The 18,913-nt window shown below is 36.6% G+C and overlaps 1 protein-coding gene across 2 annotated transcripts; it reads right to left on the bottom strand.

Annotated features, from left to right (window-relative positions):
* Positions 1-5,322: 5,322 nt before the first annotated feature.
* LOC149797362 (uncharacterized) lies at positions 5,323-10,233 on the bottom strand. Of its 2 annotated transcripts, none has more exons than XM_089962129.1 (2): positions 10,003-10,233; positions 5,323-7,502 (listed from the first exon to the last, which is right to left on the bottom strand). In XM_089962129.1, the coding sequence occupies exon 2, from the start codon at positions 7,480-7,482 to the stop codon at positions 6,346-6,348; it is 1,137 nt and encodes a 378-aa protein (XP_089818255.1). In that variant the 5' UTR covers positions 7,483-7,502; positions 10,003-10,233; the 3' UTR covers positions 5,323-6,345. The 2 variants fall into 2 exon arrangements, with proteins under 2 accessions (XP_089818255.1, XP_089818256.1); XM_089962130.1 differs by having other exon boundaries at positions 10,061-10,233.
* Positions 10,234-18,913: the final 8,680 nt, after the last annotated feature.

Below are 18,913 nucleotides of genomic sequence, written 5' to 3'. Positions count from 1 at the left end.
TCAATGGACAGTTTCAAAACCTTGTTATTTTGGTCAAGTGATTTATGTTGAAAACTCGCCAAGGTATTGTGCATCCTTATATCATTTTCCTTTTAATCTCAACTGCATTTTGAGACAATGTCATTACTAATCCTCTTGGGTTGTATATTTTTGGGCTAAACTGCTTGTAGGCTTGGTACTAGTATACGTCATTGCGAGCAAAAATGTCTACTGTCAGTCAAAACGTATAATTTTATCTTTGTTTGGTGACGTACAGCTAAAACAAGATAGTCTGATTAAAATGTATGTGTCAAGTGTGTCTGACATGACAATCAATATATTTCGTTTGGAGCCATTTTGTGGGAGTTACTGCCGGTTTCTGTGCCTGCTAGATGGTGCACTTTGAAATGAAAGAGTAGATGACATTCTAAGTCAGGTGGGCATCACTGTAGAAGATCTGTCTAAAGATGATCGTCTAAAATGATAAGATGTCATGAAATTCGATCTCTCAAGAAGATGAAACAGACCGGTACTCACAACAGCTCTAACATAGCTCTGATTGACTCAACATCGTTCTAAACAAAGTTACTGTCGGGTGCTCATTAGATGCACATTGTTATAAAAGACAATCTCAGCCAACTACTTGCTGGTGGAGTGTTCCTTAAATTGCATAGTTCTGGGTCAAGCAATATCGTCATAGTGAAGAAAAACGATGACAAACTTCGCATCTCGTAGTTGAAGTAGATAAAAAATCAATTATTAGTTTGTCTTGCCATGATTGAAGATAGGAAAGATTGCTTGGCTGGATAGAAATATTTTACGGTACTGATATAAACTCAGGTTATGATCAGTTCGAAGTACATGAATTTCAGAGAGAGAGAGAGAGAGAGAGAGAGAGAGAGAGAGAGAGAGAGAGAGAGAGAGAGAAAGGATAGCCTTTATAGTGAATTCACTAGGATTATACGAGTTTGAGAGACTACCTACCCATGGGACAGTGAATTGCTCCAGGCAAAGATTGACAGAGGAGTGCAAAGGAGACATGCATCCGACATTTGTGTGATCTATCTATACGACATAATTCTAACTGAAGAACATTCCAAAAATATGGAAATGGTCCCAGCAAGGCTTCGGGAGTGTGGTGTTGGCATTATCCCTGAAGAAGTACATATTCTTCAGGAAAAGGATCATTTATGTTGATCGTGTTGGATCAGAGCGAGGTCTTGAAGTCAAAACATTCAAAGTAGAAAAGATCGTGTTTGTGTAGAACTTCTTGAAAATAGCCAGACCAACATTGAAATGGATTCCAATCGAGCATTATAAAGCGTTTAAGTGTCGAAAGGAGATCCAGTTCAGGCAATTGAATCTGGAAGCAGGGACAGACACATAAGAACCATTTCAACAACTCAGTGATGTTCTCTCTTCTTCGCGTGTTCTTGTCTATGTTGAAAATGAGTAACAGTTTGAACTGCACACATATACAAGCGAACATCGTGTCGGTGAAGTTCCAAAATAGATATGATTGATTTGGCATCCTAAAATATACATTCATTTGCGCGGTACAGTACAGTACAACTTTGCTTCACGGAAAAATGTGTTTGTTCGCCTATAGGTGATAGCTCGTTCAATAGTCTTGTCCGTAAAATGTCTTTGAATTGTTAGATATGAGTCGGGTGATATTTTAATGTATTACCCGAGTTATGTTCAAAGTCCCATATGATAATGTTCCTAACGTTTCATGACATGTATATGTATGTACGTTTCATACATCATTTTATGTACTTTGTATAATTGTCTTAAACAAAGTATATGATACAGGATGCTGGCATATTCGAATATAATTATTGTATGTTGTCTAGCTTTGTGAACACGTACTATGCCCTCATTCCGTGATTTGTTATCTGGGCGTGACTTTTTTGTCCATGAACATTTCTGCTTATTGTATAGATACAGTGGCAAGGATATACAAATTAAGAACTGTGAGAAATATTAATTGATTCTGAGTTAAGGTAGATTAAAATAGGCTGAGATGTGAATGAGATGTACGTAAACTGATGACGATGTACTGAATGTGTTTTGTTTATTTTCAGGTTAAAATTACCCCATGATCCCTTTATTATGCTGACCTGCCGCCGTATCCACTTACAGCCCATTATTAACACAGGATTCACTTACCAGTTTGCATTGGCCTCTAGCCTTGCTGTGTAACGTGATTAGTATTTTGTAAGAATGCTTTATTCAGTAATTTAGACGAGCGGATCATATTACAATATATATTACAAGATATAATACCCCTACATTCATTGAGAGCCATTGTGTACTTAAATTCAATGTGGTGTTCAACAAATGCTTACATACACAATTTAATTTAAAGAATAAATGCATATTATAAATGTGCTACTTTCACTAAGTGTGTTACTCATCATTCGACTATTGTATGAAAGAATGTCTCAGCTGAAAAGCCGAATTGATATAGTAAGAGTTGTTACAATTCTACTTTTCTACAGGAGGATAACAATAATAAAGCTTCAGTAACTGTAGTTCTTTCTCAAATGGTCGTAATCTGGCAAACACAAATGAACCAGAGTTCATCTTCTACCAAACTGATATTATTGTTTCAGCATAACTCACAGTACCTATTAATTCTCTCAGTCCTGCTATGCCTACCGGAATTTAGTAACTTCCTAAAAGCATATGATCATCCAAACAATATATATTGTTCCGGTTTTGGTTCAGTACACACGATATTACGCACATTTACGTCAATTGTAAATATCGCATTTGTAGTTTTGGAAAGCCGAATCCTCATTTCTTTGTAAAAATAGTGAGAACAATTGCTTTGCGTCTCCATAATCTTAATTAGCCAGACATACCCAAAATCGAAGCGAAATAACACGTCTTTATCTTTGGTAAGCCAGTTCACACGGATGGATTCATCTAATCTTTTCAACATAAAATAAAACTGATGTGGATAACGAGTTCAAGGTATTGTTACAATCTCCATACACTATTTTGAATAGATCGTAAAAACTACGAGGTACAAAGTGGGTGTCCTACGCACTCTCCTTGCACAATCGCATTATTGGCAGTTTTAGAAACGCATAAATACTGCTTACAAATGTTGCACTGCATACTTTCAGTATTTCTACTAAATTCATATCCCCAATGTTCTGACCCATAGCATGCAATTGGTTATATTACAGAATCAAAATGTTAAACTTATCCTCTACACTAAAACAGTCAAAGCGGTTTTGATAATTCAAAATCCTTCTAGTTACCGTCTTTGACGGATTCGATAGTACATGCTTTGCTTTTGTCTAAACAAATGTTATGGTGAAAAACAAACTCATATATATGTAGTAAGGCGCACATTCAATACGTCTTTGGTTTGAAAAACCAAACCTCCTTTTGCTTATGTTATCCCTCATTCCTAAAGAAAAAATGATTTCAGTTCTATCGAGATTGACCATCACACCAGTTCTATCACAGATACGTTCAATTACATTTATTTGTTATTGTACAATCCCAACAATATCAGGACAGTTAGAAACATCATCAGAATACAATATTGCGAAAATGTATTAAAATATCATGCTGATTTTATGTATACATATTTTAATTCGTTCTCTGCTGTGAATCCAACCTAGGCATTCCCGGATTTCTGTATCCAACGCCTTCCGCCAGTTTTAATTTATTTCGACAAAAACACAAAGTATTAAATCTGTAACACAACGTCATGCTGTGCCTAGGTAGATTTCGGTAATTTTATGAAATAAATACAAAATTAAATCAAGAAGTTTACTCACTTGCTGACAAAAACCTTTTCATGTCTATTATAACAAATGATGATGTGTTCTCTTTGCAGTACACGAATTTTAAGTTTTATTTGTGATAAAGAAGTATTGACTGACAGGTTACAGCAAGTACTCTAATGAGTTCATCTTATTTCCTCAGTATTTCTCTGAAGTCGGAATTGAATGTCATCCAGACATTTTTGGTAACCTTAAAATCTGGATCATGTCAAACAGTTAGTGCTATTATCGTTGTTCAACTGACGAGTCATATGAAGGGAAGTTAATAGTCTTCCCGAAACATGTCTGTCTGGTTGAAAGTGTTCGTGCAACAGGCCAAACATGACTACCAATATTCACTGCATATTTTTCACTGTTCAAATTCCAATCACTTTTAATCAATGGCCCCATTCCTTAGCAAGTCAAGCAGCCCCATACTGTCAAATAAACGTTCCTGGTAGTCGACTTGTACTACATGTTCCTAGATGTTGGGGATGATAACGTTGGTCGTGTTTTCTTCAGACATGATTAACCTCCACCTGACACTCACGTCTGACTATCTTTCAATTTTATCCATTCTGCAATGTCCATCTTAACTTTCCCTTAGGCCAATTAATTCGTTGGATTTTGTTCGCTTTGCAAATAGTGAGTATCTTCCACAAAACACACTTAAAAAAGCACAAAATGCCAACGTCCCTGGGCATTCGTTCTTCTTTAAAACCTGAACACTGACATGCAGTGAATAGGAAATGAGTATCCTTTAATTATAGTTTTGGACAAGACAAACAAATCTCCAATGTTTGTCGGCCTCTGATGTGCTATTCATGCACATAAAGGTCCTTTAATCAGTCCGTCACAATATTTAACCCTTACGACTTTTCCCCTGCTATTTAATTAATTTCAAGTTCAAGTCTATATTAGGATTAAAATAGTCTAATTGTTTTCATCGTTAATGTATCATTAAATATTGATATATAATTATTATGGAATAATTCATTTACGACCTTTGGTATAAAGCTCCAATCTGTTTCCTCTTTGTGCTTTTTGACAAGTCAAGAGTCTATATAAGGTCCTATAGCCACACGTTTCTGTAAAACTCGATAGATAGAAACTCTTTCATATATAGTATCGCCAGAGGGTCGATCATTCAAAATCGCATAGACCGTTGACCAATTTCTTGGAAGGCAATATGTGAAATATAACTTAATTCTAAAACATCCAAACCCAATCTTTTCTTTTGCAACAAACTGAAGCTCAATGCCACAAAAGGACAAATACGGCATATTACATTTTTACCATCACTGTAATACGAATCCATTGGAAGGGGGTGCAGTATAGTCAATGTCCTTCAAACTCAGACCCACGGCCCGACAATTGGTGTTAGTTTATGCTGTCATCGTAATCGTCTCTGTCAGAATACCCAGAGCAGGCACTTCTTCTTTATAACGTAAAATGTTTCTTTCTAATCAAGAGAATGAAGCAATAAATGGCCAAAGAGCGTTACAATCATCAGATTTTCTCGGACGTTATTATACATAGGAGAGATTCAGCATAGTTCAGCGAAGAATTAAGCTTTAATAAATAACAATATGTGTGGTAATCGAAGTAAACAAAACTATGATAACCACATACTTATAACATTTGATTAGATTCAGTTCTACATGTAGGAAACTAACAAAAACTTACATGGAACTTAAAATGCTTTGGCGTTAGTAAATCCGCAATCCTGGATCAGTAATAGAGTCAGTCAATATCTCCTCAGAGGGCCCATAAAAATAGACCTAATATTGCTTTGCTCATTCGTTTAAATACGCAGTTACAGGAATATGAATCGGATAATCGAACGCGTCGTTCAAACTTGATTTCAGAATCAAACCAATACATTTCATCAGCAGAGCATACCGAATTGTAAAACAAAATTCGACTCAAAACAGTTTTTGATGTATCTGTCTATGGGGAACTTGTGCAAATATCTTGGAACAGTGTGGAAGTAACTTAATGTCGCTTTAATGAACTCAAAGAAATAGGTATAATTGTGAGTTCCCCATATGATGGATTGCGAAGTTACAGAGACATAAATTATATAACTTTGTTTTTGCTTTGTTTAATGTTAAGCTAAAAACCAAAGCAACAGTTTACATCAGTAGAATATTACATAAAATCTGTTCTAAAAAATAATTCGTTGTGTGTGGTCAACTATGGAGAGCTCGTGGAAATATTTTTCATCAATATGAGAGTAACTTAGAGTCGATTAAGTAGACTTCAATAAAATATTCAACATTGTAGTTCTCACCTTGGTTGCAATACGATGAATTACAATATCTATGCATTTTCCTTATTAAAGATATACATGTATTGTAGAATCAATTACATAAATGTAGAAAACGACTCGGTCATGTAACATATTTTAGTGTATCTGGTGGAACATAGGCAAGAATTTAATGTTTCCCATAATGAAATCATTCGAGATTTAAAATCGGTCCAATAGCAATAATTCGATGCACATGGTTCAACACAAGGAGGATGATTTGGCGTTAGAAAATTCTAGAAATAAATTGATTGTACTTTTAATATGTATTCATGAAGTCGGAGTTTTCGTTGCATTATTCTTAGCTTGTTTGAATGCTTCTTGCATATAAAATTTTACATCGGAAATAATGTTTGTGATGCTAAAGGTTTTTTTTCTTACTTTTGATTTTGAAGACATGGTTAAATGAGCCCACTTGTGGTCAGTAAATGTGTAATTTGTGGGTTCTCCCATGGCCTTTCTTTTGAACCTTTCACATAACCATTTCTGCAAATGAATAAGTTCTGTCTTGGAACACAGCGTTTCCACTTCCTTTTGAAGGGTAGGGTCTGAAGACGGCATGAAGTATTCCGGCGGCGCTAAATAAACACCGTCAGCATCCGTTTTGTTGACGTATGGATGGTCGACTATGTAGTTTCTGTATATTATGGTAACAAATCTTGGCCCGGTGGAATCAAGTGTATCTGCAGCCACAGAGAACGAAGGAAGATTGTCCACCAAGATCTTCATGAAGGGGTGATGACGGCGACAGGCCATGAATGCATTACATGCCAGACCATAGAAATTACTATAATAGATAGGATGGAGGTAGGGTTCTTGTGAGAGGACGCAGGAGTATTTCCTCAAGATTGGATCAAGAGGACGGAGACTTACAATATCAAGATCGGCATAAACTCCTCCATAGTCATATAAAATCATGTATCGTACAGCATCAGCTCGTTGAAGATTACGCGGATAGTTGACGTAGAAAGGCAGAATCATAGGAAACATAGCCTCCACAAACTTCATCGCTAATGTATCAGTCCAGAACATATACACATAATTGCGATGGTGTTTTTTGAATGAAGCGACATGCTTTCGGAAGTCTTCAGGAATATTTGTGTCAATCCATGTTTGGTGGATTATTCTTTCTATTCTGAAAGATCCGTTATTTGGAAAGTGTTCAGCTGAAATCTCATAAGGGGGCGGTTCAACCTGCAGGTTGATATTTATAACGTCTTTCTCGATTTCCTCATGCGAAAAATGTGCTCTTTTCGTACTGTTCGAGTAGCTCTTGTATATACATACTTTCTCCACTTGTTGATGGAATACATCAGCAAATAATAAAATGCCGTAATAGGCGATCCAAACTAAAACACAGACGAGCACCATTCTCTTACAAATATTTCTTCTTCTCATCGCTGCCATTATTCACTCCATTAATACATCTGTAAAGTAGTGAGATGCACTATAAATAAGTTCCACTTAAGGAAAACATTTTATATCTATGTATGTATATATATATATATATATATATATATATATATATATATATATATATATATATCCCTTAACGATATATAATTTGTTTGCAGTGCTGGTGTCCTCAATCCATTTGATTATATCGGAATCACATACTATATCCCTGTATATGCCATTTTAAAACTTACTACTCAAAATTCGAGTGCTATTTGAGAACAGTACAATTTTATGACAAAGACGACAATACTTTGTTAAATTCACTTTTGGAGAATGTTCCCTCCTTCGACCTCCTTTGTGCCGAACGACACATTAGCAAACATCACTTTGCCTTCCACAGTTTAATCGTGAAACACATTACCGATGGAAATATTTAGTAACCCATCCCTTCCAAATTTTAAAACTTACATGAATCTGGACAAACATAAAATTCTTTAGGATTATGTTGTAGATTTTTAGAAAATCAAGATCAGGCACAGGTGATTGAGAATCAAATGCGGTAGCTTTAATAATGGTTTATTCCTAAATCCTATTTCTAATAAATATGCACTGCGGAGTAGAAGAAACAGAGATGGCAATGCAAACCTTCATACAATTTTCAAAGCAACTTTGAAGCTAAAGTCACATGTCACAAGCACACAATTGTATTCGATCTTTTGTAACCATTAAGTGATCTGTGAAGCATATATATATATATATATATATATATATATATATATATATATATATATATATACGTGTGTGTGTGTGGTTTAGATTTTAAGGTAGCTTTAGCCAAATTTTAGTCATATCGCTACGATCTCTGAAGTGCGGCAGTTTATAGTAATGCCTAGCAGTGGGGCATCATGCCGCAGACAAGTAGCATCATATCCCACCCAGTCACAATCTCCTGACACCAGGCCTAACACTGACCTCATAATGCGGAGTGCTGTGCGGGGCATCTGCTAGTACCAATTTTAAGTCTTCGAACCAGCGACCTCCCGCATCTGAGGAGGACGGTCTAACCATCTAGTCCTACGGAGCGGTCTTAATTATATACACTAAAACTGTCCAAGTAAAATTTTATATTTGTATATGATTTAACTACTTTATATCGTTTCATTGTATACTCATATAGATTATATTGTTATAAATCATGCATGAAAAATGTTTTGTTGAATACATACTATTGAAACAAAGGTCTGATATTACTATAAGACTTGTACAGAACAGTTCTGGCACACTGATACTGTGCATTGAAAGGAAACTGTAGAAAAGGACATGAAAGTTTACATTTTATGGTGCTTTTTATTACAGTTCCTAACATTTATAATTCATAAATGCGAATGTGTCTCGTAAAAGCAGGAGTCCGATGATCCAAATGGATTTTAATATTTGACATAAAATGTTTGAAAAAAAAGAAAGTGTAAACAAGTTGATACATACTTTATAACATGGTGGTGGCGATGTGTCGTTCCAAACATTTTCGTTTGACAATACAATGGTGTGGGACGGTTTGGTTCAATCAGAAATGTTCCAGAATTCTCATCCATAATTTTATATGATCAAAACTCTCCATAGCTTGCATTATAAGTCAATGTGGTGATTCATAATGTCAATGCCCTTACTTATGAGATTATTTTGATATTTTGTACTCTTTGCTTTGTTTGATAAATTGTATCTTACATGTTATCTAATTATTTATTCCTTTTGAAGACTGTGCCTAAAATATTGAAAAATAAATACTTCAAATAAATCAGTCTACAACAAATCTACAAATTAAACAGTCATATTCCTTTAGATTTAGGGCGTGCGTGAAGCTGGTGGGTTTATTTTTGCCATAAAAATGTACAAATTTATGAATCATAACATGATTTGCATGTATACTATATCGTTGTTTAAGGTCAAGCTTTGCAACTTCATCCACTGTGGTATGTGTGATAAAAAATGAACATAATGAAAATCTGCAAAGTCACCACGCACTATAAAATTACGAAAGAATTCTGCAAAGTCTTTAATTTCTCTACAAATCCACAAATTCGACGAAAACTTCACACATGGAGGAAATATAAGCAACTGTGGTACGCATGCACTCAGCGCATGACTCTTTAGTTCAAATGAAGTTGAAGGGACGTTTAGCGAATTCATATGTACCTGTACAATGATCCATTGCACGTTAATATTTGACCCTTAAAAACCTACATTACTACTGAGCAATAATTTAGACAATATACCCATGTTGGGAGCTACTAGCAAGGTGTATTTGTTCATTGTGCTGCTTCTTTTGTCTACAGTTGATTAGCTATTCCAGAGCCGCTATACTTCGAAGATGTAACAATTTTATGCATGTTTTAATGTCCATGTTTACAGTAAGACATTTGATACTGCAACGCCTTTGAGGATGTACGGTCGCATTGACCATGCTAACTGCCAGCGTGAAAATTTTCATTCTTTTACCCGAAACGCTTATATGTCGATTAGGTTACTTACCGGTGAATATGCGTGGTGGAGGAAGAATTCTAATATTTCAAGTGAAAACTGGTATTACCTAATTCATAGTCCACCGTCCCGGAATAGTGTCACAAAACATGAGAATAAATCAGTGAAGGTGGAACTCAAAGTCTTATTAAAATATCTGAAAGAACCATCATTGAACTCTGTTCCATTTAAATAGAGATACCACAAGAAAACAGCCGTTTTGCTCTATAGCTCGGCTTGCATTCCCACGTGGATATCACATGATACAGGTAGAAATATTTTGTACACGTATTCAGAGATATAGACGTACTCAGTATATGAAATCCGAATCTTCCTTGTAATGTATCTCTGACCTAAACTAGTCGACAATTTTCATGGATTACTGATTCTACAGGTTACTCTTTGCTTGTCGGCCTGGTGTCAGGATAATGTGACTGGATGGGACATCATACTACATGTCTGCGGCATGATGCTCCAGTGATAGACATCACTATGAACTGTCACATTGCCGATATTGTAGCGATACGACTGAAAATTGTTAAAATTATGTTAAAAATCCGAATCACACACACACACACACACACACACACACACACACACATACACACACACACACACATAGTAATTGGTGCGTTCAACGATTTTGTATATAGTCCTGACATATTATTTTCTAAAATTATGTCATTCATGCAGGGACTTCGGTCAGTAGGGACGCTTTTCTTGGTACTTAACATCCGTCCGTGTATTGTATGTATGCAATATGTAATTCTGTGTTTGCGGCCAATTTATTCTGTGTTCATCCCTAGAAAGGGATGGAAAAAAGTTAATGCCAATAGGCAAATGTATGTATGTATGTATGTATGTATGTAGGCTATTCGACCTATATAACTTCATGTCATTATTTCAGCCAAATTGTTTACTCGCTGCTGAAAAATACGAAATATTCAAGTCATATATATAATTAGTGATGACGATGCTACTATTAATTATTATGATAAGAGTCTTTTTACATATTTTTTTCTCGTCGTGGGGGATCACTATATCAGATTATATCATTACAATCTAATTAGATGATTCTTTGGATAGTTGGTTAATTGGTGTATCGATGGACTGTTTACCAAATTAATTTTCAAAGCTGAGAATTTGTCTTTGCGTATTGATCCCAATAATAATAATGCCTTAAAATAGCTGTATGTCTCAAGACCGATTTAAATTCATTATTTGCTATTGAAAAGTGAATGCAGACTTTAAGGAAATGAGCGCTATGTCGCATGGTGTCCAACGACCATATGGTGAAATTGCATATATTGCATTGATAGTGACGTCACTGTAAGCATTCATCACTGCGTCGCTCTGTGCCGGAAACAGGTTTCTCCAGTCACGGTTTTCTATATGGAGTAAAGTTTCTTTGCCAAGTCAGACCATCATTAAAGGACAAGGTTTGGTAAGGCCGGATTTTGGCCCTGAGTTTGATTCATATGAAATTTGAACAGATACAAGAGGTCCTTATTTCGTCCATGCATATGTAATTGATTCTTATCCAGGATTGCCATTGATAAAAAGGCGACCACTAAAAAGCAATAGTGTTCCTTCTTCGCCTTGGTACTTATTTTCGTGGATTATGGACATTATGGTTAATAATCCTCATTCAATCAGACTGCCCATAATTATGCTTCTAAACGTATGTATTTGCACACAATATGTGTAATACCCTATGATAGTATGCATACGTCTGGCTTTTGTTTCGGAACGTTATTTAAATTATGTTTAAATTTACATTATATACGGTCATCTACCTCTGCCACCTATTTTTTCGTTTTAATTTAAAACATGGACGTAAGTTTATCGTTATGATTGACTTGCGTGACAAAATTGCTGAAAGAATTAACATAAAAACAATTGTTGCATTTCTTAATTATATCTAATCACACAAAAGCCGTACAGTCATTTTGTACATTAATAATAGCTGTATATTACCAAAGTGTATAATTTAGAATCTAAACCAAATGTTATAAACATCGTCAAATACTCCGTCGTGAGTAAACACAGCCTTTGTACCAATTTACCTCACAAGCAATTAAACATGACTTTGGCAATCGATTGCCTTCCTTCGTTTTTCTATATGTTTCCAGCCAAGATGATATGTGACAGCCCAAAGACCCCGCAAAGTAGCACGGGAGCTTTAGTCCCTGCATTTGCAGTGTACAATGTGTTATACTAATGTCACACTTATGCAGACGGAAAAATCTAACCGAAGTATTCCGTCGGGCCTAATGTCAGCAACGACGAAAACATGTCGCCTTCTGACGTCTTTCCAAGCAATCAAAAAATGCAGCCTGACCATAAGTTTCAATTTTGTTACCGGAGGCACTGATTAGTTTGCTATCCACCTTGTTGATGTTTAGCTTTCGATGACAGTGCTTCATACCGAGTTTTACTGATAATAGAAACAGAAGCACCTGTGTCTCCTAGCAAAGCGAGCTCCACACCATTAACAAGACATTTCGTTACAGTCCCGGTTATTCGTTTAGATAACGTACAGGCTTGTAATTTTCTGTATTTCTTATATTTTTAGAGTACCCTTTTCGTTGGACTCTTTTTCTCCACTGTTTGTTGCATTTGTTGAAAGGCTTGGTGCATTCGCTTTGGTAATGACCCCAACCATCACAGTTCAAACACTGGACCCCTGATCGCCTTGCTTACATTCCGACTGGTGGCAACGATCTAATGTTTCCTGCTGTTCTTCATTCAACTTCTTATTTTGTTCCACTAATGTTTCTACCTTTGCTTCAAGCTGTTCGATTGCAGTTTTATATGTACTCCCCTTGCACTTGTCTGTAGACTCTTCATAATCTCTACTAGCTGTTATTACTGGCTTCTGCCGTACACCAGCACGCAGGTAAATCTCCCATTCGACCCCACTCTCATGGCTTCTTGCAAACTGCTAGGGCGATGACGCCAAATTTCGAACTTCAGGTTTACATCTTGTAACTCCCTAATAAATGATCTTTTGCAAGCCTATCGCGAATATCAGGAGGGCAACAGGGATATGTCAACGAAACCAGTCTATGTATCGTTTGACCTAATTCAGGGAGTGTTTACCCCCTTCTCCTGAAACAGCTTCGGAGCTGCGCCTTGTAGTACTGATCTTGGTGACGAGTAGCTACGATGTCGTAGCTTCAACTTGATTTGTTGTGGTTGAGGCTACGAACTGATCCTATATCATGTAATGGAGCAAAATAAATAGTCACTGAAGTCAGATAAACAAACAGTGCAGAAATCTACTACATAAGTATAATCATGTTGTGAAAGAAGTTTAGTTTAATTTTAATTTATTAAACCCCTGCACGACAAAATATATTGGTATGGTTACACTAATCTCATCGTGTCCGCCATGACAGATAACGCCAGACTCTCGCCGTGACCCCTTTTCTCCCTAAGGCTTGCCAGACCCTTTTTGGATAGTATACGCTATGTTATTATCAATCAAGTGGCGAATAATGGCTTCTTGGTGGAATTTCAAAGTTGCCGACAAACCGTATTTACTTTTTTGGGCAGAATTTCTGACTCAAACCACGCCAAATTTTTACTACGACTTTTTTACGTTTCCAAATAAGGCCTCAATGTCCTTATCTGGCACACAAACAAACGAGGCTGAGAAGGGAAGTAATCATTATCTGAACTAATATGGTGGACGATCTAAATGAAAATATCGGATAAAAAAGGTAAACAAGACTTTACAACTATTTCTACAATTATTTTCGATACTTCCGGTATTAAATAAGAGGACTACTAAATTTATTTGATTATATGCAAGGAATATGTTCAAATTGTTGATATTAGGCTAAAAGAGCGCCGGGTGTGATTCACACCCGGTTTGCTCCATTGACACGTATATGCTCATGTTAGTACCCTGTCCACGAGGTAGGAGTAAGGTTACTAATATCAGTACTAGGTTACGAGGCGCAAAACGAGCTTGCAAGGAAGTTTTCAACTTCTCAAATTCGACATGACCGGGCTGGACTTGGAGATCTGTTAAGACTTGGATAGCATCTTTCCTTAAACACGCAGCTAAGCCGAATCCCTTTTCAGTTTCATTCCAATCATTAATCATGGTGCAGTGTTCGAAATGTGTCATATAGTCGAGAAAAGGTCGAGAACCATCGTAAGTGTCTGCTTTAACTCTTGCCTTAGTTCGAGTTAGAGACAGAGAAGAACCAAACTGTTTTTTTTTCAGTCTCCCCTCAATTGGTCACATGTGAGCCTGGCGTCTCTTTTCCATTGTTTATCTCACTGTGGCTCCCTATCGATCTTTCTCCTCACAAACGGTCCATGATTGTCTCTAATTTTTCGAACTTTTCTGTGATGAGGGTATCTATAGTCTTTAGCACACTATCGATAGGCGAAATAATCGTTCTCCTCGACACTGGATACGTAGTTCGATTGTAACTGTCAGACCTCATGTTCTCAGGCGTACCCTCCTTTATAGTTTCGAACATCAGATCATCAGACCTGCCACCAAATGCACGTGCATTGCCATCAAATTTTTTGGCCTCGCATGAAGTCGAGGTCACAAGGAAATGGACGTTACCGTCTACGTCCACACGTTTTCTCTGCTTCGTCTTTATAGGCGCCACTGAACAGACTGTGCTAAAGGCGTATCGCTTAAAGAAGTAGGTGTACATCTGCCTGCAGCCATTATAATAATTTATAATAATTCCCCTTCAGTATTCCCTATTAGCCTGTCGCGATGTTCTTAGTAAAACACTTGCCACCTACCAATTGCTATGTAAAACAGATGTAGAAGTATGTGTTGTTGTTATTATTGTTGTTATTGTTTTTCTTATTGACAAATCTGTTACGGAATTACAATAAATTCAGTATAAACCTGATGCACTTAACACAAAATACCCGGTGGGTGGGTGTTGTCAAACACGCGTTCTTTATTAGCGGTTCATCTCAGTTAATTAAAAACAAATAACGCAACCCAATTCATCAATCTAGCATGCCCAGGGTTTCATAGCCAATAATTCTGATATTGTTAAATCATTCCACCTTATTTATCTGGGGGAAAAATCAGTTATTTTGCCCAATTCTACTTAGCACGTTTCCACCACAGGTGCTCGACGCTAGCTTGATGTTGAGAAATAATAAACAAACAATAATCTAAAGGAAAAAATCATACAGAGTAACAAAAATACCTTAGATTACCCCCATGACCCGTTTTGACATAAGACCCTCTCTATCCTAATATATTTAGAGGGAAGGTACGGAACTTCCAAATACTTCGTATCACCCATGACCCTCGATTTCCTTCTGCTATTTCCGTGTTTTACAGCACACGACCATACTATATGGCTTGTTTTACTCCTGGGATATTTTTCTATCTATCAAACCATCATTGACCTTTCTGCATTGTACTAAACTGAAGTTACGGGCTCCGAAACGTGCGATTAACCCAATCACATAACTATTCACATATCCCATCTCTAGCCACCAGAAATGTTCTTGATACAAGCCAGGCGTCCTTACTTGACCCAGAGGTTGTCAAACCCTGGCGCGAGTCTTGCTAGAAGTCATAAGTTTACCCCAACTTTCCAAGGACTTCCATACAACCTCAGTTGTAAATTAGAAACCCCGACGTGTCAATTCTATACCAAAATTTTACTCTAATTAATGCACGTCCACAGACAAAAACAACCTGTCAAATATATATCAACCGCACATCTGCATGGTTTATCTTCATCAGGTTTCCGTACCGCCAACCGTTCACGCCTTAGAAAATATACGAGTATCCCCTAACACTGGGAACTATTTTACCTCGGCCACCTTAGGCTAGTCAGTGTATGCTTTCCAGGCACATTTCGTCAATATAACTGCACCACGTTTGCCCCAATGGTGACATAAACGGTATCTGCCAAGTCACTTCATATTTATTCCTTTGTGTATTTACCGGTTTCCTATCGTAAATACTGCCACTGCAGTCACAACACCAATGTACACCACTAGATTTTAACATGGGCTATCTTACTTTAGGGACATTAATTCGTTTTTGGCCTAAATTAACTAGTAGTGAACCATGGTATCATGGAAAATTACTAACACTTCACTCCGTGACGTTTGCTCCTAGTAAGTAGCTAATTATTTGGGTCTAGGGATATTTCTATTGCGCCGAACTGCAATACTCACACAAAGAATCACACAAATCTAAGGAATCCCTAAAACGGTGCGCTATAACCAAATGCGCACACTCCAAATTTAGTACAATATATATATATATATATATATATATATATATATATATATATATATATATATATATATATATAATTTCTTGCGCAAAATGGAATGCACTGGCTTTAGTAATCAGACCTATGACCTCGCTTTTGATAACCATCGAATGGAAAACTGAAAAAGACGATTCGGAAGTATTGTATGCTATTCAGCTAACTTTTAATTGAACTCTCTCTCTCTCTCTCTCTCTCTCTCTCTCACATACACACAAGCAAGTACAAAAGAGACAAACGTGTTCTTGCATATTTATATTCTCCACATCCGTCTATCTGCTTTTCTATCTCTCCTCGAAAATCAGGTAACTTCTCCCTCTCTCTCTCTCTCTCTCTCTCACACACACACACACACACGGACACACATGTACACGAAGGAAAAATGTCGTCTTAAATAACGTACAAACTATTAATGTTTTCAGGTTTTATAAATTTTATGGTGTTTTTGTTTTTGGCCTTTACAAATTAATGTTCTTTGACGTCTACTGGTGCATAAAAAGACGCTGGTCTTACATTTGCAATACCTTAATAAGATGAACACTTTAAATTGTCCCAGTGATTTTTTGTTTTGAGGGATTCAAATACGCACACACACTCTATCGCACACGCACACACTCATACACACATAAAGGAGTAACAAAAACTGATTATTTAAACTGTCGTTCTCGTTCGTTTAAAAAAAAATGGAATTAGATACAGATATTGATGTCACATAAAGAGTTAACTATTTTTCGTTTAGCAAGGGAGCTTTTGGGAGACTTTTTAAGAACTATGCACATTTATGTGTCTGAGGAATACAGGAAGAAAGAAGAAATAAACCCTGACAATGAAAAAAAAAATCAAATCATGAAAAGAAAGCTGAAACATTCAGAAAAGGATTGTAATGAAGAAAATCGGCCATGGGCGGTCAGTGTTTCCTCTGTACAAGAGAGAGAGAGAGAGAGAGAGAGAGAGAGAGAGAGAGTATTTAAATGCAGTTGATCTGAAAGTATTAGGGTCAGTTTTCGAACGTTTCAATACACATTTGCTTTCGGCAAAAGTTTTTCTGACTGATGCCTTATGTAGAAATGTAGAGAACGAGAGTGTATACAGGCAAGAGTTGTACAATTTATTTGTCAGGACAAAAACTAATGTCGTTGAAGAGGTTTTGAGGAAACGTATGATTCAATTTTCTTTTGACAAAGTTCAATTTCGTGCACAGTTATAGTAGATTATCGTGCCATATAATGTCTTTTGCATTATCAAAGTATTTTCCAACGTGGATTCTATGGTGAGTCGATATTTAATTTTGTGCCGAAATCTTTGAATGAAATATATACCTGAGGATTTATACTGATCGCCTTGTACAAAATGCGTAGGGAGGGGATAGTTCCTTTCTTTCGATCTTTCCTGGCAAAGGAAAACTACCCGATACACTAATGAACAGGTGAAGCGTAACACCTAAATGATCATCTGACAATATTATCTGGCAACAGGAGAATTCCAATTAACCATTTATACACTATTCGGCGAGAAAAAGAAGTAGGTATTGTCTTAGTACAACTTCCGGGGAGGATCCAGGTATGTGGTTTGGGTGGGCGGATGGTGGGGTAGAGGGAATGAACAAGTAGGTAAGAGTCTGTAGGACGGAACAATAAGTGGGGGCTCTCATGGTGAAGCCCTAGGAAACACTTACATTTTAAAAATGTCATGGGCATAATATCCCCCGCACCCATCCACATCAGCTTTTTTAATATGGGGAGATAACCAATTTCTTCCAAGTAGACTAAACATAATTCTTATAAATTATAGACTACGCGGCTCCAACTAACCGGTAGTGGCTGACAGATTTGGAATATCCCCCATTAAGTTACGCACATAGTAATTACAGTGAGAAGTAAGGAAAATTAATGTCCAGACAGAAAATTAGGACAGCCTTAATATAGGTTTAAGGGCCTATTGAAACCGACGTATGGCATTAAGATGAAAAAAGAAGAACAGTCCCGGGAACTGAAATGCCTTAACATTAAATGTAAAGACAAACTATAGCATGCCGTTCAGGACTAAATACATTTCCAAATATTTAAATATACTGATTTTCTAATATAAAAGATGTGAATAATTTCTAATGTTAGAAGTTCAGGCTTTTTAATTTAGAAATTGATGTTTTACTATTAGAAAATTATTTTTGAAATTTTTGTTTGTTTGTTTGTTTGTTGTGGGGTTTAACGCCATTTTTCAGCACACGATAGGCTACGCATGGCGGCCAGTATTATTGGTGGAGAAAGAACCCGGGAAAACCTCAGATAGAACCACCGAACAACGAGAAGCTACTGGCAAGCTTTCCCACATACCCACATTGCCCGAATCATAGACTCGAACCCACGCAGACAGAGGTTATATGTTTGAAGATTATTTCTAATGTTATAAAATTATTTTGATATTAAAATATGATAACTTTTTTCACAACGGGTTGCTGTAGAGGAAAAATATTCTTATAGTATTTTCAACATCTCAACATGGAGTCGGGACAATCAAGTCCTTTATTTCTTTTATTCTTCTTGAAATATATTGGCCTCCATGCGTAACCTATCATGTGTTAAGTGCGGCATTAAACCACACACACCAACACTTGATAAGTTCGACCTGACCTGTGA

This window comes from Sinohyriopsis cumingii, chromosome 6 (assembly GCF_028554795.1).
Source record: "Sinohyriopsis cumingii isolate HCF-2022 chromosome 6, ASM2855479v2, whole genome shotgun sequence".
NCBI lineage: Eukaryota > Metazoa > Mollusca > Bivalvia > Unionida > Unionidae > Sinohyriopsis > Sinohyriopsis cumingii.
This window is presented reverse-complemented; position numbering and strand designations above follow the sequence as displayed.

What these genes read in the sequence shown, in the direction of transcription:
- LOC149797362 (XM_089962129.1), bottom strand. Translation starts at nt 7,482, where the DNA reads ATGGCAGCGATGAGAAGAAGAAATATTTGTAAGAGAATGGTGCTCGTC.